Source organism: Lissotriton vulgaris, chromosome 11 (assembly GCF_964263255.1).
Source record: "Lissotriton vulgaris chromosome 11, aLisVul1.2, whole genome shotgun sequence".
NCBI lineage: Eukaryota > Metazoa > Chordata > Amphibia > Caudata > Salamandridae > Lissotriton > Lissotriton vulgaris.
Genome location: NC_141699.1, coordinates 1,094,296,337 through 1,094,322,676, shown reverse-complemented (window position 1 = coordinate 1,094,322,676; position 26,340 = coordinate 1,094,296,337). Strand labels below are relative to the sequence as shown.

At 44.1% G+C, this 26,340-nt stretch overlaps 1 protein-coding gene across 2 annotated transcripts in view; it reads left to right on the top strand.

Annotated features, from left to right (window-relative positions):
* Positions 1-26,340, top strand: part of MASP1 (MBL associated serine protease 1) — a 219,026-nt gene that overhangs the window by 41,357 nt on the left and 151,329 nt on the right. For both annotated transcript variants that reach the window (XM_086944618.1, XM_086944619.1), the window contains exons 3-5: positions 6,057-6,234; positions 16,264-16,395; positions 23,080-23,276. In XM_086944618.1, coding sequence (XP_086800744.1) covers positions 6,057-6,234; positions 16,264-16,395; positions 23,080-23,276 — 507 coding nt within the window. The remainder of the gene's footprint in view (positions 1-6,056; positions 6,235-16,263; positions 16,396-23,079; positions 23,277-26,340) is intronic.

Sequence of the window (26,340 nt, the reverse complement as noted above, 5' to 3'; positions counted from 1 at the left end):
ACATTCTATGTGACGCAAAAGGGGCAAACTCTGCACCAACATTCTACGTGACGTAATAGTTGCAAACTCTGCACCAACATTCTATGTGACGCAATAGGGGCAAACCCTGCACCAGCATTCTAGGTGACGCAATAGGTGCAAACCCAGTGCCAACATTCTATGTGACCTAATATGTGCAAGCCCTGAGCCAACATTCTACGAGATGTAATAGGTGCGAATTCTGCGCCAACAGTCTACGTGACAGATGATGACGCAGTAAGTGCAAGCACCAACAATCTACATGACACAATAGGTGAAAACTCTGCACCAACATTCTACATAACACAATAGGTGAAAACTCTGCACCAACATTCTACGTGACGCAATAGGGGCCAACTCTGAACCAACATTCTACATGACGTAATAGGTGCAAACTCTGCACTAACATTCTACGTGACGCAATAGGGGCAAACTCTGCACCAACATTCTACGTGACGTAATAGGTGCAAACTCTGCACTAACATTCTATGTGACGCAAAAGGGGCAAACTCTGCACCAACATTCTACGTGACGTAATAGGTGCAAACTCTGCACTAACATTCTACGTGACGCAATAGGGGCAAACTCTGCACCAACATTCTACGTGACGTAATAGGTGAAAACTCTGCACTAATATTCTACGTGACATAATAGGTGCAAACTCTGCACCAACATTCTACGTGACGTAATAGGTGCAAACTCTGCACTAACATTCTACGTGACACAGCAGGTGCATCTCTTCTACGTAACTTGTTTGACAGAGCAATAGTGAAACATATACATCTGGGCAAAGCCAGGGGTTTGAAGTGCATTAAAATGTATGGGATCTGCACTTGTCAGAGAATAAACACAAAGTTAAACCCGGGCGCCCTGTCCATTAGAGCAAGAAGCAAGAGATGCTGAGATCAGAGACTCTACCCTGGCCTAAAAAAGAGAGGCTTGAAAATGCAGAGTGGCCCCCCGTGGAAGCACACTATGTGGCAAGACAATGCACACTATCCGGCGGGACGGAATGCGGAACATTGTCAAACACTCACCCCCAGTCACAGACCTAGGTTGAATCCATCATCATTCTTTAGCTCACTTCGCAACTCCAGTTCAGACCCAGCCATATACAAATCAGTCTTGACCCTGTGCCTCATGGGAACAGTCCAGCCTGAACTGCCAAGCCATGTCTTCACTGGACTGGAAACAAGCATCCTGGGACTGGTTTCAGGGTAACAGTCCTCATCAGCCAGGCTAGCTTGAATCCAGTGGCAAAGTGAGCAAGGGACCCACGTCTGGGCATACCCTGCCAACTCAGGCTGACTATAGCACTGCAAAAAGAGAATTAGTACCAGTTTAACACTCAAATATAGCAATAAGCAACAGAAAATTTACCAGTCAGCCATGGCAAAGTGCCTTCCACTGCACGGCAACAAGTGTTGCGATGTGTTTCGTAACTTTTGAGTCTTTTGAGGTAGAAATATTTTTGTTAACATCAGCTGATTATGCAGCAGACGATGGATTTTGTGGCAAACACAGCAAATCTATAATTATGCAAAAAGTGCCACCGCTGCGCAATCGCTTAATTTCAGTGGTCCTGACTATATTGCAGCCAGTCCTACCGAAAGCACCCCCATGTCAAGGGTGCGTGCTGTAGTCCTGGAAGAAGAAGCACTAGAGCACGTGAGCCGAGACACCTCTTGAAATGACCACGAATCCTGGACTCCAGCGAGTAGATAGTAGGGCGTGAAATAGAGGAGACCCCCTCGGTCACCTAGAGTCAGGACGGCGTGAGCATCGGGCCAGTGCTGTAGGTGCCGTCTGGTCTGCACCGTCACTGGCGCTACCCATGCTACTCACATCCGCAGGTCATGGTGGACGTGGCTTCTCCATGGGTGGGGGCAGGAGGAAGGGCGAATGTACACATCAATGTTTCTACGCAGAGATTGAGGCTGTCGCACCAGCATGTACCCAATCAGAATACATTTATATCAGCTCTCCCACTACACTCCCTAATGTTTGTGGAGGATGGCTTGTCCCACTGAATATGACACTTTACAATGCATGTGTTACAATGCGTGTCATTACAAAAATAAATTTACATTGCAAAATCCATTACAACGCATGTCATTACAACGCATAATCCATTACAACGCATAATCCATTACAACGCATAATCCATTACAACGCAATTCTATTATAACTCCGCCGGGGCGTTACTTTGGGGAATGTGTTGTAATGGATTATGCGATGTAATGACATGCAATGTATCCCGTCCCGACCAGTTGTAGGGCTCTGATATCCCTCAGGGTCCCATCAACCTCTTTCCTTATGATTCTCTGAGGATGTTGAGGACCACCGGATTAAAATGATTCTGTGAGGACTAGGTCGGTTTCAGGGCTCAGGGCAGAGGGTCTGGGGTCTTTATTTAATGGGGAGCAGGGTTTTGTAGGCCTAAGTGCAGTGGAAGGGGTAGGGGTACTTTTAAGGGCAGGACAGAGCTAAGTGTTAGGTCTTAGGGCGGGGGGACTGGTGTCGGGGTAGTTTTTGGTAGGGGGCAGGGTTTTAGGCCTCAGGGTTGGGAAGGGGTAGTTTTAAGGGCAGGGTGGGGTAGGTTTTAGGCCTCAGGGCAGGGGGGTGAGGTAGAGGGATAAGATTTAGGGGTTACGGGGTCAGGGTAGTGGTAATCTTCAGCAAGCATGTCCCTTTACCAATCATGCCTTTACCACAAAAGTGTGTGTTAAAGGCATGCTTGGCACGGTGACGCATTCGTGGTTAGGACTGCATTGTAGGGGCACGTGTGGTTCGGTCATGCGTGCACCTGTCATACAACCAGTAGAACAAGAGCTATAGGGGAACAGAGGAACCAACTGGCCATCGGTGGATTTATTGTAACAGAAGAGAGTACCTACAGAGACCAGGAAGTATTGGAGAGGAGACAGTAGAGGATATCAGTCAATCAATCAGTAGATTTGTAGAGCGCTACTTGTCACTCACGAGGGCTTCCAGGCACTGAACACATGGACTGCGGAATGGAGTTGGTAAGAGCGAAGGGAGGTCTTCCAACAACAGAATGTGGAAAGAAGAAATATGAGAAACAAGACTAATGGAAAAGAACAGAGTTGCCTGGAGAACCTCAAAACCCTGCTCTCAAGTCCTACACTTAGTGATAGTGAAGTGACGCAGTGTCCGCGAAGAGAACAGACTGGTATGCAATGCACGAATAGGTTATAACATAACATAACATAACGAATGGGCAAAAGAAAAAAATAGCAAAGCAAAAAAAAAAAATTTGAAATAACACAAAACTAAAATATTTTAAGAAAAATCTGAAAAACAGGATGAGTGTTTCTAACTACCTTTGCCAAAGCTTGTAACTAACCAGCAACCAGTATCAGGATAAACAACTGGATGAAATGTTATTTTAATATTTTTTTTAAAATGGCAACAGATCAGGGGAAGTCAAATGAAATAAGGAAGGGCATTCTATAAAGGAGGAGCTGCTATGGGAAAGAGATCTGCTGAAAATTTCAGCTTTCTTATCTCTAGGAAACCCTAAATGAAGCAACAGGCCACAACGTCTTTACGGCTATGCTAGTGCTTCGCAAAATCTATAATCTTTTATCCAATATGCTGCTCATTTAAAGCGTAAGGGTCCTGAAAACAAGATATACCAGCCAAGCCAAATTGAAATATAATGGATGCCACTGGAGACAAAACGAAATTGACATTATATGTCTGCACCAAAAACACTTGTGAGAGATTGGGCTGTTGGTTGAGGTGTGTATGAGCCCTTCTCAATCAACAGCCACAATCCTTGTCAAGGTGAACAACAAACAGTCACTCAATTAATCTGTGCTTGGCCCGCTGGTAGCTTGGCAGAGTAGCAACTCAGGCTTAACTTAGAGGCAATGTGTAAAGTATTTATGCAGCACGCACACATTAATAAAGTAAAACAAAACACAAGAAAAATCCCACACTAATTTACAAATATAGATGAAACTAATAATTTAAAGCCTTAACAGCAACAATCCAATTAGTAGAACAGGAGATATGCAATTTTAAAGGTTTTGAAGAGAAATAGCACTTTGAAGCCCAAAGCGCTATTTGCGGTTATCTGGTCATGCTGGACCAGGTCCCAGTCACAAAGTTATGCCGACCATTATGGAGCATGGGCAGGACACAGGACTGTGTTCAATCTGCTGTTAAAGTACCTCTTCTCCTGGGTGTCGAGATGCAAAGTCCTTGCATTGGCCTGGACAGCACAGGTGCAGAGGAGCCATCGAGTTTGGTCAGTTGTCGGTGTCGAGATGCAACATGCTGGGACGGTGCTTAAGTAGCCGATGAACAAATACTGTGATGTGTGGTCCTGCATTAAGATGCGTTGAGCTGTGTCGACACCAGAGCCTGTTGTGTTCCTGTAACTCAGGACAGGAGGCCAGCCAATTAGCCCTTGGAGTCACTCTGGAGGTCCTTCTTCCTCAGGCAGCAGAACAGCAGAGTAGTCTTTCTTACAAGTAGAGCAGCAGTGCAGCTGGGCGGTCCTTCGTGCAGCAGGGCAGCAGAGTTGTCCTTCTTCTGAGTCTTCCGCAGGTCCAGAAGTGATCTAAACAGTGGGGCCCGAGTGGTCCAATATTTATACCTGGTGCTCAATATGAAGTTGGATAAAGTTCTAGAGTTTTCCCCGAACAGATGAGTCTGGAATTTCCTGACTCCCTGCTCAGGCCTCAGATCATCTAGGATCACAATAGGGTAATGTGACGTCCTTTGAGTGTGAGTTGGGCCAGTGCTTTTGAAGTGCAAGTGTTGAAGGTGACAGCTTTGCCCCTTGTCTTGGAAGAGAGTTCCCATCCAGCCAATACCTACAACCTCTATTGTGATGCTGTCTGGGAGGAATACCCAAAGGCCAAATGCCAATTACACTTAGTCAATTGACCCAGGAAACAGGCTGTGGGCACCAAACTGTTAAGCCAAAACAAATTACATTTCTAAAAGTGGCATGTTCAGAATTGTGAGTTAATTTCTTGGACACCAAACATACATATCCTATCTAATCCCCTGCAAAAGTTAACACTTATTAAATATAATAAGGTAACCCAATGTATAGAATGTAATCAAGGTTTAAGGAGTTTGACACATTTTACGATGTTCTAGAATTATTCCACATACAAAGATCTTAAACAGTATTATTTGTTATTTTCTGTCCAAAAGGGAATGCCTCTAAAGAGTATCAGAAATGTGAAAAGGAACACTGTGTCAGACAGCTAGCTAGGTTTTCTTGACAGGATAAACAAATTCCCTCAAAAACAAGTAAAAGCCGGATTTGTCTCAAATGTCCTTTTGGAATTCACACAGTACAAGGGGCTAAGAAACTGATAAGATTAATTCAGACCTGACTATTACTACTCGTTTTAGGAACGCTTTAGCTTGGAAGGGGATGATACCAGAAATATCTACCTAGTGTTGTGTTAGTATTGTTAAACTAATGTGAACCACAATGTTTAACCATAAAAACATTATAGATTTTATTCATATACATTATTTACTGGGTGGAATGGGGAGCAGCCTAATAATTCGTATTGACATATTTTATTGCTACTTAGTTAGGGTTATTTTGGATGTTGTAACGATTTGCATCATGGTTAATTTGATTCAGATGAATGAAGTTAATTTTTCATAATATTTTATTGAAAGCACAGAGGGTTTGGGGGTATTAGGAGATAAGGGAACTGGGTGTCTTTTTGTGGCAAGCGGAAGAATTGGATATGAGGTGGTGTGAGAAGCAGAAGATATTATGTGGCAGGAGAAATTGGGGACAAAAAAATACAGGATGCACGGGGTGGTGTGGGGCAGGGGTGTTGGACACAAAGAAACACAGGAGGCAGGAGACACTGTGTGTCACAAATGTGGGTGCCAGAAGGCATACACAAATATGACATTTTGGAAACTAGGGGCTATGAGATGCAGAGGAAGGTATGAAATAGGAGGCTGAGTAATGGGGGATTTGTAGGAAGTCTTGTAACAGGAGGATTCACTCTTCGTTCTGCTTGCAGGTTGAAGCCGAGGGCGAGGTCTTGGCCACTTTCTGTGGGAAGGAGAGCACCGACACCGAGCAAGCACCAGGACAGCAGGACATCCTATCCCCGGGCACAACCCTCAGCCTCACATTCAGATCAGACTTTTCCAACGAAGAGCGGTTCACAGGTTTTGATGCGCATTACACTGCAGTGGGTGAGTAGCTATAGCAATACCAAATATACGTAGTTCATAAAAGTATTGTGCAAATGGGAAATTCTTCTTAGTGCTATTGTACCAGTGTCGCGGAGCAGTATCAGGTGATCCTAAAATGAATCGGTAGTAACAATGACGCAACACACCAATGTTGGGGCCCGCGAGGATTAACGTGGTTAGTGGGCCATGACATTCCTACCACTGGTGGAGTAAGTGTCCAGCTGTGGGCACTGCCAGTTCTGTGAGGTCACCTCACAACCGTACTACGACTTAGTGCTGAGAAACACCCTGGTGACACACTGTGAAGTAGGAAAAGCACTTTGCATAAGTGTGAAAAACAACTCGGAATTAATATATGGAGACATGCTAACGACAGCGGCAGGATACCCTTGTGGATGACTGAGCATTCTACAAGTACATAACATAACTGACATCACAGAAAACAGATCCAGATCCTCCTCCAAATATCTAAGCAATTAATATTGTTTTTGTTTTTAAAAATAGACAAATATCAAAATCTAGTTGGTCAAACTATACACGTTGGTTTCATTTTTTGACAGAATGTGGAAAAGCTGAAAAAGACCTGTCACAATATGCAAGTGTGGCAGCACCTAACAGGTTAGTACGCAGAGAGTCAAATGGTATGATTATTCTGCAGTTCAAGAGGAATGCTTTTTTGGGAATACACACTAGTACATTTTGCAGTCTAATGCAATCACTATTCTTGCAAATACTTCTAAACTTTACCATGTCTTACCTTCCACCTTTGCCAGTTATAAGAAACACAGTAACAGATATCATTTTATCACATAAAAATAAAATATATACCTCAACCAAAGCAAGGCTGCTTAAATATTTCAAATCCTTTAAAAGATGAGTTTTATTTATATCACCACAATAACGAAGAATTTGTAGGTTAATCCGAGCTAGGACCAACACCCACACCCACCAACCATGCAAGAATCTATGGATCATCCTAGTTGACAAGCTCAACATGAAGGCTCAGATCAAGGTAGTGTGCACTACCACATCCCACCCATGCTGTGAAAGATCTTAAAATGGTTGCCTCAGAACACCAGAAGGACCGACATGCAAGGACTCATCACCAGCAAGCTGGACTACAGCAATGCGCTCTATGCCGGAATCTCCAAACAACTCCTACACAGACTCTAGACCATCCAGAACACAGACGCAAGACTCATACCAGACCTTCCATGCCACAACCACATTACGTCACACCTCAGGAAGCTTCAATGGCTTCCAGTTCACAAGCACAACCAATTCAAACTGGTCTCACACACACACACACGCACACACACACACACACACGCACGCGCACACACACACACACACACACACACACACACACACACACACACACACACAGAAAGCCCTCCACAACACAGGACCAAAATAACCGAACAGCTGTATACACTTTCCCCAACCCACCAGACACCTACGCTCTGCCTCACTCTCCATCGTACGCACTCCCTGCAACCTCAAAAGCAAAACTGGAGGTTGTTCATTTTCATTATCCTACATCGCACCCAGTGGTGTAATGAAATTTGAAGGGCCCCCCTTGCACAGTACATGGAAGCCCCCCCCCCCCCACACTCCAGACCCAATCAGAAGCTCTTGGGCCAGGGGCCAAGGCAGGGCCTGCGGGGGCTATTGTCACACCACTGATCGCGCCCGAGACATGGAACAACCTCCCTCAACACATCAGATCCTCCTCCTTACTTCTTGCGTTCTGCAAGAAGCACCTTGGGACAACACACCTACACACCTTGCCCAGGCGCCGGGATACACTCTTAGGTGATTAGTGTACTATACAAATCAACATAACATAGCAACTCAGTCTTGGCTTAACCACGTGAAAAATAGCTTGTGTTGTAAATTATCCTAAGCTCCACCACACAGCCAGGAGAGTTGCACACCCTCCCATCACAGGGCGTTCCATATGAGACTTTTGTAACCATCCTATTTGAAGTTGCACCTATTGAAAAAGATGTAAGGCTTTTCAGGTTTTTGTGGGCCTGAGTGATAAAAAAAGTTTTTTCTTTGTTTACAGAGTTGTTATATAGCGCAAACTTGACCCGGTATCGGGTATCAGAGCGCTTTACATAGCACAAGTTGCGTTACATGAGGACACATTCATTTTTGTTAGGTACGGGGAGATTGAGTAATTTGCCCAGAATCACAGGATGTTGCGCGTTACCCAGAATCACAGGATGTTGCGCGTCCTTGCCGAGACTCGAACCCGGTTCCCCAGATTTGAGGTCGACCACTCTAGCCGTTAGGCCAACTCCTCTTGCTTCAAGGAAAGAGAAAACACAGCATCTCCAGCAGTTGATCCCGTCTAGTGGGCAGTAATAATTAGGCCTCAAATGGCACTGCCCGGCAATTAATGCCCATTTGCACCCGCAACAACCCCACCCATTCCACATCAAGGCCCAAAATCTTTTAGTCTAATAACTGGATCAGACACAGTTCCACCTGTCAAAGATGGTGTAGGCAGAGCATATTTCAAGAGAGCTCATTTCACAGATTACCACTTGATCCTCCTCAACAGTTTTCTGGACCACATTTTATTCGGTTGTTGTACACTTACCCCAAAAGTTCCTACGCAGGAGGTTCTCACAGTCTTCTTTTTTTCTCAGTTTTGTCATGGATTTGCCTTCACAAGATATTTGGTAGTTACAATCCCCTCCAAGCACAATTCTGACAGATTTAAAGCCCTGTTGGGAAAGCTGAAAGGCATAAACAATACCAGCTCTCAACCAAAAACCCCACTGACACCAAAACCAGACCAGATTCTTCTCCGACCCCACACTCTGTGTTTGCTCTCTCCCTCGTGTGTTTCTCCACCCACCCCTGTGTTACTCTCACCTTTGTGTGCTACGATTCCCCCTCTCCCCCACCCCTCCAGGTTTATTTTTATTCTACCGCCCACCCACTACTTTTGTCTTCCCCCACCCACTCCTCTGCGGCCCCACCCCACCCCTGCAGTCATCTATTTCTTTTAAATATAATTATTTTGGAGGGACAGGCAGCAAGTTGCTTCCAGCCTCTCTACCTTACAAAAAGTGATTTTACACAAGCGACATTACATTTATTTACTTAATAATCCATTTTGGACTGGTAAATAAAATAAGGCCAGCTGCATCCATTGGTATAGTCATGCATACACTTGCATCCGTCATCCGTCGTGCACACACCTACAAAATGACATCACACCTTTCATTTGCTTTATAATTCTGATGCTGTAGAGTAGTGGCCGAAAACTCTTTTGGTCCATGATGTGTAGCATCAGAAACCAGCATTGGCAAAACCAATAGATTCAAAAGGCTCGACCTACTGGCTCTGACAATGATTGTTAGGTTTTGTTTTATAGCTTTATTGACCAGTGACAACGGTGAAGCGATAGATATTGACACATGACCGGTGATGAATTTTTAATGTTATTTGCTTTTAATAAATGTTGCTTCTATTACAATCACTTGCTTAAGACATCCTCATAGCCATGGATTACAGCTGGAAGACTGCAGTACCACTTACCACATCTAGAAGTCCTTGCAATGGATACATATAGAAATATGTCTGCATTTCCAGTATAAACAAACGGCAAAAAGCAGGTACATGTTTGCAGCTTCCTGGATGTCATTTATGATCTCATTGGTGATGTTTTATGCAATGTCACCAGTGATGTCATCAAGGAATGTCATTTCTCATATCATCTGTGTATATCGATACCAAAAGCTGTTACCAGTACACCTCCAATCCTTTTTTAGGTGTTGCCTGCACAGCACTTGCGCTGTGCTTGAGAAATCTATTGTTTTAAATATAAACTTAAAAGGGGCTTACATCATGCCTCCTCTCTTTCCTAGCTTCTCATTGGTTCTTGTTCATGCCACTTAGCTTTCCTCCACTTCCATTGGATGTAGCATATTTTCCTGCATTTACCAATGCGTGTTCATCGTCTGCTTCTCTTATCATTTTCCCGCGGTCCAAGACATGAACTAAGATCCCCAGCTCTCAAGTCAGCAGCTCTAGCTGCTGTGACACATCCTCTCCACTCCATTGTTATCTGTCAGGTAGCTCTTTCCTTCTTCTGGACGATGATGGATGAAAAAAGCTCTTTATTCATTACATAGGCGAAAGCAATGCATTACCAATGCTTGTTTGACTTCACGTTCTACCTCCTTACCTAAGACTGACTGGATGGATTTTCATTATAGCGCCTTGCACTTACTCCTGGTTTTTGGTGCTCTGAAGTGACATTTTTTGCACTTAGCATTATTCATTCTTTCATCTGCCAATCGTTCTGCGGTTGGTATTATGGTGTCTTCAAACTGACCTGCATAATTCACGACCCTCCCCAGTGCTCACAATCCAGTCTCTCGCGACACTCCTTCACCTGTTGAGCCGTTGATAGAACCAAGACAGATGCAGTAAATTACAGAGAAGAACCTTGTGCAGGTGGCTTCTGGGATGTAGTCATTATGTAAATTAGCCAGAAGCCTGTCCCTTCTCACCTCCATGAATCTATTTGCACAAACTGGGGCAGCCTGAGACAGATATGCTGGAGATGGGAGGACGAAAGGATAAGCGATCATGGAGTTTGTTGACAGGTCTGGTGTCTCTGCTGAGCAGTCCTGTGCTGTTTACAGGGTCAAGTCACAGCTTGTAATTCTGGTGTTACAGCTGCTCTCTGCACTTCAGAATGCTGCTGGGATGGGATTTACGCCTGAGAGCTCTGCTCTGCCTCATCAAATGCGAATGTCGCGAGGCCTACTGAAATTCTAATTCCATTTATATAGTGCTTACTACCCTTGACGAGGCGTCGAAGCGCTCTTTCGGCGAGTAGCACGCTACTGTGGAACCCAATAAGGACCAGTGGTAAATTATTATAGGGAGATATTACATTAATTTGAGCGGTGGATATGTGAATTTTATTTGCATTGAAAAAAGATAGTGGAGGTATAAAATGCTTATGCTATCAATGCAACGTCATTATAGATTACTGAATGTAACAACAGTTCAATTATAATAATGATATAGATTTGCTAGTCGTGCAGTCAGTCATTGGTTCAGCACAGTCACGCCTGTAAATGTTGCATCGGATTGTTAATTGCATTAGCAGGAGATCATGGTGTCTCATTGGCTCACACTGTGTGTTGCATCCAGTGCTTAACTTGTGCCGGTGCCTTGAGGTGGTAGGCACCGTAACTCAGTAAAGTGGCCTAAACTTATTTTTCATTCTCAGGCTTTGGCCCAGAAAAAGAGAGAGAAAGGAAGAAATGGGAACAAAGAAGGAGGGAGTAAAATATAGGAAAACAGGGAGAAAGCGAGGATTGAAATAATTTTCAAGATTGAAGAAAGTGTAGTAGGGTGTAATAGGGGGGAAGAAAAGAGGTGGAAGAAAGGGGCATGAGGTGTAATCAAGACCAGGCAACCTTGGTATTCATGAGATAAAGAGAAAGGAAGTATAGGGTGGTGGAAGAAAGAGGTGTGAGGTGGAATCCACATAGGTTAGCCTTGGTATTCACGGGATAAAGAGACAGGAAGTGTAGGCAGGTGGAAAAAAGGTGGAAGGAAGAGGAAAAAGGTGGAATCAAGACCAGGTAATCTTAGTATTTATGAGATAAAGAGTCAGGAAGTGTAGGGGGTGGAAGAAAGAGGCAAAGAAAGAGGCAAAAGGTGGAATCAAGACCAGGCAGCCTCGGTATTCATGAGATAAAGACACAGGAAGTGTACAGTGGAGGAAGAAGGAGGCGTGAGGTGGAATCAATAGCAGGCAGCCTCGGTGTTCATGAGTTAAAGAGTCAGGAAGTGTAGGAGGTGGTGGAAGAAAGAGGCATGAGGTGGAACCAGGACCAGGCAGCCTGGGTATTCATGAGATATACATGAAGTGCAGGGCTGTGGAACAAAGCAGCATGGAGTGGAATCAAGGCATAGCAATCTTAGTGTTCACCAACTCAAACATTTAGGGGCCGATTCCGATGTCGGTCGGAAAGCACTCCGACCGAACCCGATCCGGGATGATTTCTGACCGAAGCAGACTCCTGCAGTCCGACCGAGCGAGTACGATGCGGCCGTATGCTGTCAGACTCGGTTCGGTCGGACTCCCATAGCAGTCAATGGCAGCCGGTCGTACAACGCGTACATGGGCTCCATTGACTGAATGGGTATGTTGCGTACAAGTGCGCCCCCTACAGTGTGTACGCGTCGGTGCCATACGCACTGTACATGCCTGTGTTGGGGAGACTCATGGGTCACCCCCTGTGTCCAAGTCGTAAGGCTGCGGGTAACTGAGAGTCCGGCGCGGACCCCCAAAGACTACCTCGAGGAGATTTTGTGAGCCGGAAGCTTCAACTCGATCCAGCTATCAGAATCGAGCATCGTACTGGCTCGGTCGTGAAACGTCTCCATTGCGCACCACAGTTAGCTTACGTCCAAGTCGTACGGAGCGATTCGGACCTGGAAACGATTGGTACGGAGATTCTGCGCTTCTTCACATCGTACTTCGTCGTCCGGACCCATGTACGAACCGGACGGAAATTCAGCCTCTGAATCGGATCTGCTGATGCCGAACCCGATTCGGTACCCTTCCGACCGAGATCGGAATCGGCCCCATAGTAGTGACGAGCTCCTGAGAACACCTTTAAACTCCATCACTTATATTTTTTTTACAAATTAGGCCCTGCACCCCTGCGTCCACTGAATGCAGCAGCCAGGCTGTTCTCACATGCTACAAACAGGAAAGCTTCTTTATTTAGGACCAGGGGGACACCCCAAGTTCAGAGGTGCAGATAGGTTATTTTACAGGACACCCGTCAATGAGCACTGCACTGGTGACCTCCACCTCCATGTTTTACCGGTTTAAGACGCAATTTACCCTCAGAGTGACACGCGCACCTTCCGTCACCAGCATTATTACACAGTCTGTGCAGGTACTCACCCAACACTGAAGACGGTAAGACACACCAGGCAGGCGGTGGGAGGCCGTCTTGGTTAGAATCCGTAGCGCGTGATCCTAGGTGTGGGGACACCATCTTAGCATGTCATTTGCATAACTTTACACTAATAGTGTTGAAAGTGTCATTCTTCTGTGCAACAAGTCTGCTGGCCAATCACCTTGCTTGGAACAAGGCCATTGGTTTGTAGGAAAACCCTGTGGCCAAAATGGCCGCCGTCTGAAGCTAAAATGGTGGCTACAGCGCAAGCATCCTTGAATCTAGCGGTTGTCGCCTTAGTAACCAGTGCAACATCACTGAGGCACTTTATACTAGTTCACACTGTATTGTGATTGCATTTACAAAGCACTCACTGCCCTGACGTGGAGTTGATGTGTTGCACCTGGCCTCACTGAATGTTTACTACTGTGTTAAAGCAAATGACCTTGAATATGTGTGAACATTGGCAATGCGCACATCCCAGTATTTGGGCACTCCCTCTGGTTCAAAGATATATAGACTCCTATCTTTGAACCAGAGGGAGTGCCCAAATACTGGGATGTGCGCATTGCCAATGTTCACACATATTCAAGCTTATATCTTGGCGTAAACGGACGGTTACGCCACCAGTTGGAGCACCTTTAAACACAACAACGTGTTTTTGAATACTCAACTACACTCTTTAACCAACAACGCTGTGCATTGCCCACCCTGTCTTTTGAGTTAAAGCAAATGACACCTGTAACCATGTCTGGACAAAACCTGATCCGAGAGACTGCAGAGAGAGGGGTTTGGTTACATTTTTCTTGTGTTTTTTTATAAGTTCTTGAAATTCACAAATTCACTCAAACTTTTGAAACCAATTCTTGACGTAGGCATTGGTGAGGTTGGCTACATTTTAACCCCCTCAATCAGTGTCAGGAGCTAAATAGCATTTTATATGATGCATGATGAGTTAACCTCTTGAGACATGCAAAATGTGTATAAAATGATGGAATGCACATGAGATGTGAAAAAACAAACATTTCCAGAATTTATGAAGGCCATAAAATCATAAAATGTCAGTTGTCTGGATATTATCACTTCCTTCTGAGTTGACACTCTGGTAATTGTTTGAGGTCCGGCTGCATCCTTAGCTCAGTTGTAGACATCTTCCAGAAGCTGTCAACAAATCTGCTCACAGGCCTAAGTGACGTCTGAAAATGTTACTTAACCCAAAGAAAAGCAACCTGTGACCACAGGAACGGGCAACAAGAGACCCCATATCACTGGTTACCATAAACATTAACATTCAAGGAAAAAATTCATACCTTTCCATACATGGAGCACTGAAATAATACAGATGTGTAAACTTTAAAGAGCTTATCAAGCTTGGAATGATGGCTAACATTAGTAAGAAAAGGTCTGCGGCTACCATGGTTACACCAAGGCAAATGACAAACATTTCACAGAGTCCAGGCCAAACTTAAGACAAACTTAAGACATACTTAAGACACACTTAAGGCAAAATCCTAACTTAAGTCTGTCTTAAGTCTGTCTTAAGACACACTTAAGACAAAATCCTAACTTAAGACAAAATCCTAACTTAAGTCTGTCTTAAGTTTGCCCTAAGTCAAATGTAAGACAAAATCCTAACTTTACTACTACTAAATGCCTTCTGTGAATACCAATAGTAGTAAGTTTAGGATTTTGTCTTAGGTTAGTTCTGTGAATCGGCCCCACAGAGAGGAAAGCAGGGTTTTAGATGTAATTATGGATTTTTGGTAGAGCTGTACAAATTGCTTTCTTCAGAGGATTTTGTACTTAGCTAAAAACATGTGCTCTTGTGCCTATTGGGGACATTTGTTATACAAATTGAAGCATGTGTCAGAATATCCTGTAAATGTTTAACTAGGGAGATGCATTTATAAAAGGAAATATGTCTCTTGCTAACCAGAGTATTCATAAGAACCACATATCTTTAATATGTATAAAAATATTGAAGCAACATTCTTCAAGGTTATAAAAGTTATTAAGATATTTGTAAAAAAGTGTGTTAATACATTTACATGTATTTAATGTATTTAGATGTCAGTGATACTGCAGATGAAAATGGAGATTTCCCTCTCAGAAGAAAGTATAAAATTAACTGAAAAATATTTTTCAATCATTTGAAAAAAAAGTTGCTTCATTGTAAAAGCAAACACAGACATGGTGGTCTGCTGTCCCAGGCAGGCCACCATCCCTGTGGTTGTAGCCATTCCCAATGGGTCGCAAATTGTGACCTGCTTTATGAATATTAATAAGGAAGGTCATTTGCGACCCCATTGGGTATCGCTAAATGTGTCTAAGACACATTAGTACATTCTGTTTTGCGAGTTGCAAACTGCAAGTTGCAAAAAATCGCATTTTGCGGCCCGCAAAAGAGAATGGTCGTACAGCTGGCCCCAAGGCCTCTAGGCATGGTGCTCATGGTGTGAAGGTGAAGTCCTCCCAACTAGTTTTTGCTCTTGGATGATGAACGGTTGCACTGCACAGGGCTGCACAAGACAGCAAGATCGCTACCAGGTGCAACGCCGCCGTCGCACAGGCCATGCATTGCTGAGAGGAGCTGACACGGTAAAGAAGCGGTTCTGGGGCATTACCCTTCCCCCCAGCAATGTGAGGTGTGATTTAGGAGCAAGATGAACGGTCTAAATGTTGCTTTGCAATCAAGGGTAGCAAGATCTATGTAAAAAAATTGTGATTATAGCAGTATTGAATCTGTACTTAAAAGTGTGCAGAAAAGATTTGTTTGTAGGAATGAGCTAGGCAAATCTATCACTTCCCACTCCCTTATTGTTTTTGGACCCATAAGCTCAGACCCTTTGTACTGACGAAATGATGTCTATTTGTGGTGATCATATTTCACATGTCTGTGGTAGTGTCCACTCATGCTATAGAAATGGTCTTACACTTGTTCCATTCGGCTTTCTTGTGTCGATGACCCCCTGACTCTCCTAGCATGGGTGGTTTGTATTTGATTGACATGAGTCTAAATCTCCTTACTTGATATTCATCCTCTTGTGGTTTGTTCCTTGCTCTCTCCCCACAGACGTGGACGAGTGCACGGAGCGCGGTGACGAGGAGCTCGCCTGTGACCACCACTGCCACAACTACATTGGAGGCTTCTACTGCTCCTGCAGGTTCGGTTACCTACTCCACGCAGACAACCGGACATGTAAAGGTAGAGTGATGCAGAGAACTGTCAGTCCTATAAGTCAATTCAATTCAGAGAACTTTATTCGGTTACTATCTCAATCCCAATTTTTTTAGCACAGGACAGGACAATCCGTCTTTTTCTCGGAATGGAATAAAATTTACAAAAGAAAAATATATGTAAGGATGACTGTGCAGAAACATCGTCACACGGGCATTTACATAGTGCTCTAGACCACTCATTTAGTTCAGGGAAGCTTAAAGATCTATGTAAAATGTTCAGTCTAAAACGTGTTAGCAAAAATCTATCATAGTCTCCAGTAATTAACAAAATATATGGTTGTGAAGTTGAGGAAACCAGGGTGAGATGACGGGCTTGGACCGTTGTTTTTTTTCATTTCAGTCATAATTCTAAATTCGCTCAATAATCACATACAGCTATTTTTAAAGTCCTTCCTGGACACATTGCACATAGTGTGGGGGTCATTGTAGTATTCTGCATGGCCTAGTTGAAGTAAAAATGTTTTAACATATTCTAGCCATCTTAAATGTTTCACCCCATCAATCCCCAGGGCATCCTTTAATATATGATGATTAAAAGCAGACTCGTCTGTGGTCCAAACCCTATGCCACAGGAGGACGGGCTGTATCTTAATCACATCTTCCAAGTATGGCATACCCAGTTCTGCATGACAAATGCAAAAACAACAATTGATGGACAGAATGCAGAACAATGTCATACATTCACCCCAGTACAGAGACCTGGGCCTAAATCCATCGTTTTTTTGCACTCCACACCACCCCAGTTCAGACATGGCCATATGCAAATCAGCCTTGACCCTGTACCTCATGGGAACAGTCCAGTCCGAACTGCCAAGCCATGTCTTTCCTGGACCGGAATCAAGCATCCTAGGAGCGGTTTCTGGCTATCAGCCGTCTTGAGCCAGGATAGCTTGATTCCAGTGGTGTGGAGAGCATGGGACTCACGTCTGAGCATACCCATCCCACTCGGGGTGACAAATGCAAAACAACAATTGATGGACAGAATGCAGAACAATGTCATACATTCCCCCAGTACAGAGATCTGGGCCGAAATCCATCGTTTTTTTGCCCTCCACACCACCCCAGTTCAGGCATGGCCATATGCAAATCAGCCTTGATCCTGTGCCTCATGGGAACAGTCCAGCCCGAACTGCCAAGCCATGTCTTTCCTGGACCGGAATCAAGCATCCTAGGACCGGTTTTGTGGCTATCAGCCATCTTCAGCCAGGATAGCTTGACTCCAGTGGTGTGGAGAGCATGGGACTCACGTCTGAGCATACCCATCCCACTCGGGGTGACAAATGCAAAAACAACAATTGATAAACAGAATGCAGAACAATGTCATACATTCACCCCAGTACAGAGATCTGGGCCTAAATCCATCGTTTTTTTGAACTTCACACCACCCCAGTTCAGACAATGCCATATGCAAATCAGCCTTGACCCTGTGCCTCATGGGAATAGTTCAGCCCGAACTGACAAGCCATGCCTTTCCTGGACCGGAATCAAGCATCCTAGGACCGGTTTCTGGCTAACAGCCGCCTTCAGCCAGGATAGCTTGACTCCAGTGGTGTGGAGAGCATGGGACTCACGTCTGAGCATACCCATCCCACTCGGGGTGACAAATGCAAAAACAACAATTGATGGACAGAATGCAGAACAATGTCATACATTCACCCCAGTACAGAGATCTGGGCCTAAATCCATCGTTTTTTTTGCACTCCACACCACCCCAGTTAAGACATGGCCATATGCAAATCAGCCTTGATCCTGTGCCTCATGGGAACAGTCCAGCCCGAACTGCCAAGCCATGTCTTTCCTGGACCGGAATCAAGCATCCCAGGACCGGTTTCTGGCTATCAGCCATCTTCAGCCAGGATAGCTTGACTCCAGTGGTGTGGAGAGCATGGGACTCACGTCTGAGCATACCCATCCCACTCGGGGTGACAAATGCAAAAACAACAATTGATGGACAGAATGCAGAACAATGTCATACATTCACCCCAGTACAGAGATCTGGGGCTAAATCCATCGTTTTTTTGCACTCCACACCACCCCAGTTCAAACATGGCCATATGCAAATCAGCCTTGACCCTGTGCCTCATGGGAACAGTTCAGCCCGAACTGCCAAGCTATGTCTTCGCCTGGACTGTTCCCATGAGGCACAGGGTCAGACTGATTTGCATATGGCCATGTCTGAACTGGGGTGGCAGAGTGGGCTAAAGAACGGTGATGGAATAAACGAAGATCTGTTGACTGGGGGTGAGTGTTTGATTCGTTCAGATGCTCCGCCCAACAGCACCCCCACCACCATCTTTTATACTGCATGACAGACATATGTTAACGTACTTTCCGGTACAGCCAAGAAGAACCTAAGAAACATATTTTCTGCCATCTGGGGGCAGTCCTATAAGTCACATTTATGGCTTTTACTGGTTTTCTACACAGACAAAGAGTTAGATACTAGAAATTAGGGACATAGATATGGAGACTTCTGGAGCAGCCCTGGTAAGAGAGTCAACGCTGAAAGGGCATCCAGTTCGAAGGTCAAGGAAATGAACGATAAGACAAGGAGAACAGGGAGACAAGGAGAACCCAAATGGGCCAAGGTTTGAAAAATAACATCAAAGTAAAACTGTTCCCACAAAAGATGAAGGGATTTCCTATCTTTCTCATTACCTTTACTCACATGTTAAGTGGTCTGTTTCGGATAGAGTGTTTCCCACTCTGCTATGTTCCTGTTGTATTTTAGGTTTGACATGCAGAGCAGGTTGACTTTCTGCTATATAAAAACTGCAAAAAAAGTGCAACACAGCTTACCAATAAAACGTATACAAAGGAAAATGTGCCCAAATGGAGTACGTCCAAAGTATGTGGTGTTTGTTACCTAAATAGTAGTTCATGTTTTTTCTTCACATGGCGCTTGACAGACAAGCCCAAGAATTCCTTATACATGCATCAAATCTTTCTTCGACATTATAGCTTTAAAATGGCTTTGCGGGAGAGCAGATGTCATGCTTGCTCGTGAATTTAAAAAAAGTACTGAAGTGGCTGTCTACTTGGGCTCCGGGGGGAAGGTGGGGTGCAGGAGGTGATGAACGCACTCAAGTGGATCTCTGCTTGTGCCCCAGGGGGCGGGGGCACTACGTTGTGCGTGCTTTGACCAGAGCATGAAGAAGAAACAAGCCCGGTGAATCCGCATACACAGGACAGAAAAAAAGCTACAAACAAAACATAGACGAAAGTTACTACAATCTCATTAGCGATGGTTAATGTTTAAATGGTTAAACACGAAAAAAGTGGCAAACAAGTCCTGCACACATGAACACAGAACAAAAAGAGCAGTGAACAAGTCAGGCACACACATCAAACATGAACAAGGACAAAAGAAACATTTCCACCGAAAACACAGAAAAGAAGGGACAAACAAACAAATAACCCACTAGCAAAGAAGCTATTCTTAAAGACAGTACAACAAACCACTAAAAGCCAAGGGGCTGGCTGGAAAGCCACAACTGATTACAGCATGTCTTGAAGAGACAGCGCATGCGCTGCCGAGGCTCGCACTAAAAAAGGGGAGCTTGAGTACCCCAGCTGTTTCAATACTCCTGTATGATAAACCAATAATTTCAGGTTACCCTCATAAATAATGGGGCTGCAGGCAACATGCCAGGGGTCGCAAGCTGATGATCAGGTGCGACCTCCAAATGACATCCATGCTGGGTCATCTTGCATTGTGGTCTACTCTGAACAGTTATGTTATGTTGTGGTTTGGAAAGCTGTGATACAGTCTGCTGAGGAATCTTGGGCAATCAGGCCCTCCAGAATTTGCCATTTAAAAATGTACAAAGAAATAGCTATATTGGCAGTTTTGAGGGGAAAAAAACTACACTTTTATGTGTCCCCTTCTTTTGGCCCAGGGGTGACTGCTGGAACAAAAGAAAGGAGACTCAGCAAGCAGGTGAGACATTTGTTTTTTTAATCCTCTTGCTCAATGCTTTAGCCTCTAGAGAGCTTCCTCGCTACCTGGACCGGTTGCCGCCAGCATGCAGCGCCTTCTTGAATCTGAAGAGGATCATCGAGAGAGGAAACTAACTTCATCGTAGGCAATGATATTGTAGGCTTTGTCCCAGCAGAGCCCGCGCCTACACAAAGCATCAGTGTCTGCCCATCAGCCCTCCTCACCAGCCCGCCCACTCTACCTACCTCTAGCGTTGGAGCAGCACAGTGGCCCCTGGCCCCTATCCAAGTACCAGCTAACACAGATGTGATTCGGGCCCCCAAGGTCTACCCAAAGTGCAATTTTCTTAAATCCCAATTACTCAAAGTTGTTTAGACACAGCAAAAGCATAAAGATATGCTGTTCAGTCTCGGTACATTGGTCTAATGACCATTGGACACTTACACTATTGTTCCAAACAATAACTAACTATAATGACCTCTTGGGCAACAGTGATAGTGACTGCACCACATTTGGTGGATATATTACAGCATGTCTAAGGGACATCTGACCTCCCTCCTTGTTGGGTATCCGGCTTACTGCCCAAATCGAGAGATACATACAGCTGTAGGTGCCAAATGAAACATCTTTGATGATGCACTGTGCAGAGTATTATTATAGGTGATTTGTAAAGCTCATGGCTACCTAAAAAAGGTTTCCCAGCACAAAGCTCTTCAAGAAAACATAGCTCCAATCCAGGGCATCCCAACAATGACACCCAATCGTCAAGCATAAGGATGGTTGAAACAGCCAAGTTTTTAGCATTCTCCGGAAAGCTGTAAGTAAGCTACAGGTTTTTTGCTTCTGCCGCATGGTATTCCAGAACTTAGGGCCTTTAAACGCAAAGGCCTGACCCCCTTGGCAGGATTACCTAACTCTAGAAACCACTGACAACTCACGACTACTTGAGCGGGGCGAACGATTTGGCACATCCCAAGTCGCTAAAGATCTGAGGTGCAGAGGCCCAGTGTTGTAAAGACATTTATGAATGTAGCATTAAGCTTTGTATTGAATGTGACGTTCTGCTGGTAGCCAATTAAGTTTGTGGAGAAAATCCAGTCTGGAAATGGCCAGAGCCAGGACCATCGTCCTCTGTATTGAAGCCGGAAGACAGCCAAGATTTTTTCTGAGCCATTTAAGAATGCAAAAATGATGACCCAATGTTAAGGATAGTCATCTGTTGTGGGAGGTATCATAGGCAGCAGAAGAGATGAAGTTGAGGTGTAGGTTTTAGACCACATGGTAAGCGAGTAGGAATGTCACCGACACCCATAGTCACAGATTCAGAATTCTTGTAACCAACCTCTTTCTGTTTCTATGTCTTTTCTTGGAGTGCAGTGACCAACCTCTTTCTGTTGCTATGTCTCTTTCAGTGGAGTGCAGTAACCCACCTCTTTCTGTTTCTATGTCTCTTTCAGTGGAGTGCAGTAACCAACCTCTTTCTGTTTCTTTGTCTCTTTCAGTGGAGTGCAGTAACCAACCTCTTTCTGTTTCTTTGTCTCTTTCAGTGGAGTGCAGTAACCAACCTCTTTCTGTTTCTATGTCTCTTTCAGTGGAGTGCAGTAACCAACCTCTTTCTGTTTCTATGTCTCTTTCAGTGGAGGGCAGTAACCAACCTCTTTCTGTTTCTTTGTCTCTTTCAGTGGAGTGCAGTAACCAACCTCTTTCTGTTTCTTTGTCTCTTTCAGTGGAGTGCAGTAACCAACCTCTTTCTGTTTCTTTGTCTCTTTCAGTGGAGTGCAGTAACCAACCTCTTTCTGTTTCTATGTCTCTTTCAGTGGAGTGCAGTAACCAACCTCTTTCTGTTTCTATGTCTCTTTCAGTGGAGTGCAGTAACCAACCTCTTTCTGTTTCTTTGTCTCTTTCAGTGGAGTGCAGTAACCAACCTCTTTCTGTTTCTAGGTCTCTTTCAGTGGAGTGCAGTAACCAACCTCCTTCTGTTTCTATGTCTCGTTCAGTGGAGTGCAGTAACCAACCTCTTTCTGTTTCTATGTCTATTTCAGTGGAGTGCAGTAACCAACCTCTTTCTGTTTCTATGTCTCTTTCAGTCCAGTGCAGTAACCAACCTCTTTCTGTTTCTATTTCTTTTCTTGGAGTGCAGTAACCAACCTCTTTCTGTTTCTATGTATCTTTCAGTGGGGTGCAGAAACCTACCTCTTTCTGTTTCTATGTCTCTTTCAGTGGAGTGCAGTAACCAACCACTTTCTGTTTCTATGTATCTTTCAGTGGAGGGCAGTAACCAACCTCTTTCTGTTTCTATGTCTCTTTCAGTGGAGTGCAGTAACCAACCTCTTTCTGTTTCTATGTCTCTTTCAGTGGAGTGCAGTAACCAACCTCTTTCTGTTTCTATGTCTCTTTCAGTGGGGTGCAGTAACCAACCTCTTTCTGTTTCTATGTCTTTTCTTGGAGTGCAGTAACCAACATCTTTCTGTTTCTATGTATCTTTCAGTGGGGTGCAGTAACCAACCTCTTTCTGTTTCTATGTCTTTTCTTGGAGTGCAGTAACCAACCTCTTTCTGTTTCTATGTATCTTTCAGTGGAGTGCAGTAACCAACCTCTTTCTGTTTCTATGTCTTTTCTTGAAGTGCAGTAACCAACCTCTTTCAGTTTCTATGTATCTTTCAGTGGGCTGCAGTAACCAACCTCTTTCTGTTTCCATGTCTCTTTCAGTGGAGTGCAGTGATAATCTTTTCACCCTCCGAAGTGGTACGATATCCAGTTCCGACTTCCCAAACCCGTACCCCAAGAGCTCGGACTGTCTCTACAGAATCGAACTGGAGGAGGGTTTCTCCATCACCCTTGTGTTTGACGACAGCTTTGACATTGAGGACCACCCTGAGGTTTCGTGCCCCTATGATTTCTTGAAGGTGAGTCTTGCTTGTTCATAGTGTGCCTACTCAGACGAGGGGATGATTTGTACAATGAGTTCTGGTCCCTCTTGTGCTCCAGGGCTGACAGCTATACTTTGCAGGTCCCTGGGGACCAGAGCAGATGGGCAAGAGTTTCTCAAGGTTGTACGTCAGAATATCATCTCCAAAACATCATGCTATGCAAATAGTATAGTCAAATGTTGACTGCCACAATACTGTGATGGCAAGGATATAAAGGGAAGTTTGGAGATGTATGTTCTTAACTCCACACACAAACACATAGTCACTTACATAATTGTGGAGTTACGTATAGTAAATTTATACTTTCAATAATAATGTAATATTGAGACCAGAAATGCTGTTCAGTCTAAGGGCTTGATTACGAGTTTAGATTTTATTTATTGCACCCGATAAACAGCTAGACTAAGGGGGTACACTAATTATCGGGTGAGATCATTCACGCCTATTATGAATTTGTGGGGAACAACATGCAGATTTTGGATTTTAATGCATCATAATCTGCATGGTACGGTAAATACCATGGCCTAGATGTATCAAGCATTTTGCGATTCGTTAAGGCCGAAATTCGCAGACTTTTCTGCCTTAACGAATCGCAAACGGACATTTTGCATGTTTTGGGATGTATGTGAAATTAGCAAAATAAGCAATCGCAAAAATATGCGATTCCTTATTTTGCTTAATCATTTAAGGGATCGCAATTTTGCGATTCCTTAAATGCCATGTATGAAGCTTTTTTAATTTGCGAATTCAGGTTAAGGAATGGCAAATTAACACCAACTTGAGGTTCGTGTTAATTTGCGAAATCCTTTCAAAAACCAAAATTTGGCAATTTTGAGGGTGGCATGTAACACACATACATGCCCATAGGGCATGTATGTGCACCATATGCACACACATGTAAGTTTCAGCGGTGCAGCAGGGTGTCCATAAGACACCCCTGCACCCTTGCAATAATTCTCTAATTGCGATTAGCAAATTGCGAATTTGCAATGGGAGAATTATTTCGCAATCTTGCGAATTCGCAAATTAGGAATAATAAGGAATCGCAAAAAAATAGCGATTTAAAGCATACATCCCATTTTGCGATTTCTTAATAGTGATTCGGTAAAAATCGCTATTAAGAAATCGCAAATAGGAACGATGATACATCTAGGCCCATATAATTTTTTTACGTTAATTTCGACAGGTTTGACCTGCCTTAATTTAAGGGCCTAATCCTGACTCATGCGTGAACAGTAGATTTTAAGATGGGTTGGAATATAAAGAGCACCCCGTAATCAAGGCCTTAGAATCAGACGCACTTCAGACTTTAACAATATTTGAAGGTGGGCTCTCTGCAGCCACCCATGCCCCCCAAAACACACTCAGCAATGTTTACTATACAGTAGACCAGTATAGAACAGGAGTACCAAAATAATAATTGGAAAGGTAAACAAAAATAAGAATGCAAAATTCTTTATGGAGGTATGTACCCCAATAAGATCAGCCTCTAGGTCTGGGATAACCTGAAGTGTATTCACCGAGGAGCCTAACTGTTCTCGCAGATGCCCACGAATGCCCAGGCACTGCATGCTGATAATAGGCAGGACCCCTTATGAAATGGGGTGCGCCCTGAATATCGAAACCACAATATCGATGGGACTGAATATTGAAGACAAAATGTTAAACAAATAAATACATACAGGTTAGTAAATCTAGATATATGTACCCCGGTGGTACACATACCTACAAAGTATGTAGATGTGAAGTTTTTAAATAGTAAATCGATACTGCCCTATCTGCACTTACCTTTAGATATTTTGTGCCTCGGATATTCTGCCCTCTATATTCTTGTACCTCGATATTGTTGGAGTCGATATTCAGAAGTATAACCCTTTGGGACCCGGCTCTCCTGATAGAGATGTTCACCTCTAAATACATAATGGTAAAGGCACACCTATGTGGCATCTATAGCCTTTTATTCATGTTTCATCATATGATGTACACAAAAAGAACATTTGTCTGGGTACATAAAAAAGTATTTTGTCAAGAAGTCGATCAGAAATATTTGTATACATAAATACTCTGTAGTAGATAACATAACTATGTTATAAAATGGGAAAACCTACTTCAGGTTAAGTGATGCAGGTCATATGTTTACTGGGGAACATGACAGTCAGAAAAAGCATAAAGATGTAAGTTTTTAATCAATTGTGGATGTGAAGAATGACTTGTGCATCTGAAATAGTGAGTTTGGTGAGTGCCCATCATCTAAGACTTCACACAGAGGATATGTTAGCCTGCATTTAGCTGCACATAAAACAAATGCACAAGGTCCTGGAATGAACACTGTGTACAAAGGGGTCAGTGTGGGAGATTCTTGTTGGTGAGGGCAAAGTATCACTTATTCTCTACTCAAGGACCAGTTTGGTGGAAGAGAGTTCCACTCAGAACTCACGCCTAGGGACTGATCCACACGTTTTACGCTTCTCTTCGGCCAAGAGGTAGAAAGAAGAATTCCAAAATCACAAGTGATCCTGGGATCTGTCCCGAGGATGTTGGGTTTATTGCTGAAAGAAGATGGGGGCCCTGGTGTCCACAGCAGGCCACACACCAGTCCTGAATCCAGGAGGTGGACGCAACCAAGCGATGCTACAAGCCGTGGACTCTACGTCAGTAATGTGCTGGCCACGTAATGATGCTCAGGGCAGGTGACTTGCTTAATATGTGCAATTCCCTTTATTGAATAAGGCACATGCATAGTTTTTCTGATTCCTACATATGAGCAGAGGTTATATTTCTGACCCAGATGACCCCAGAAATCATTCTAAACCTGTCCCCTGGCCTTTGCCGCACCCACAGCCACCTGTTCCACTACCCCCACCTTCCCCCCCCCCACCCCAATCAGGCTAGGTCCAGGAGTCTCTGGCACGTTTACCTGGTTGTCCACATAGGGATGCTCTACTCTGACAGAATGGGGGTTGGGAGCACACTGCCTCACTGTCTCAGCAAAGTTCGCCCCTTTGCATCCTGGTAAATGCAGTACACAGTTCAAACTTAC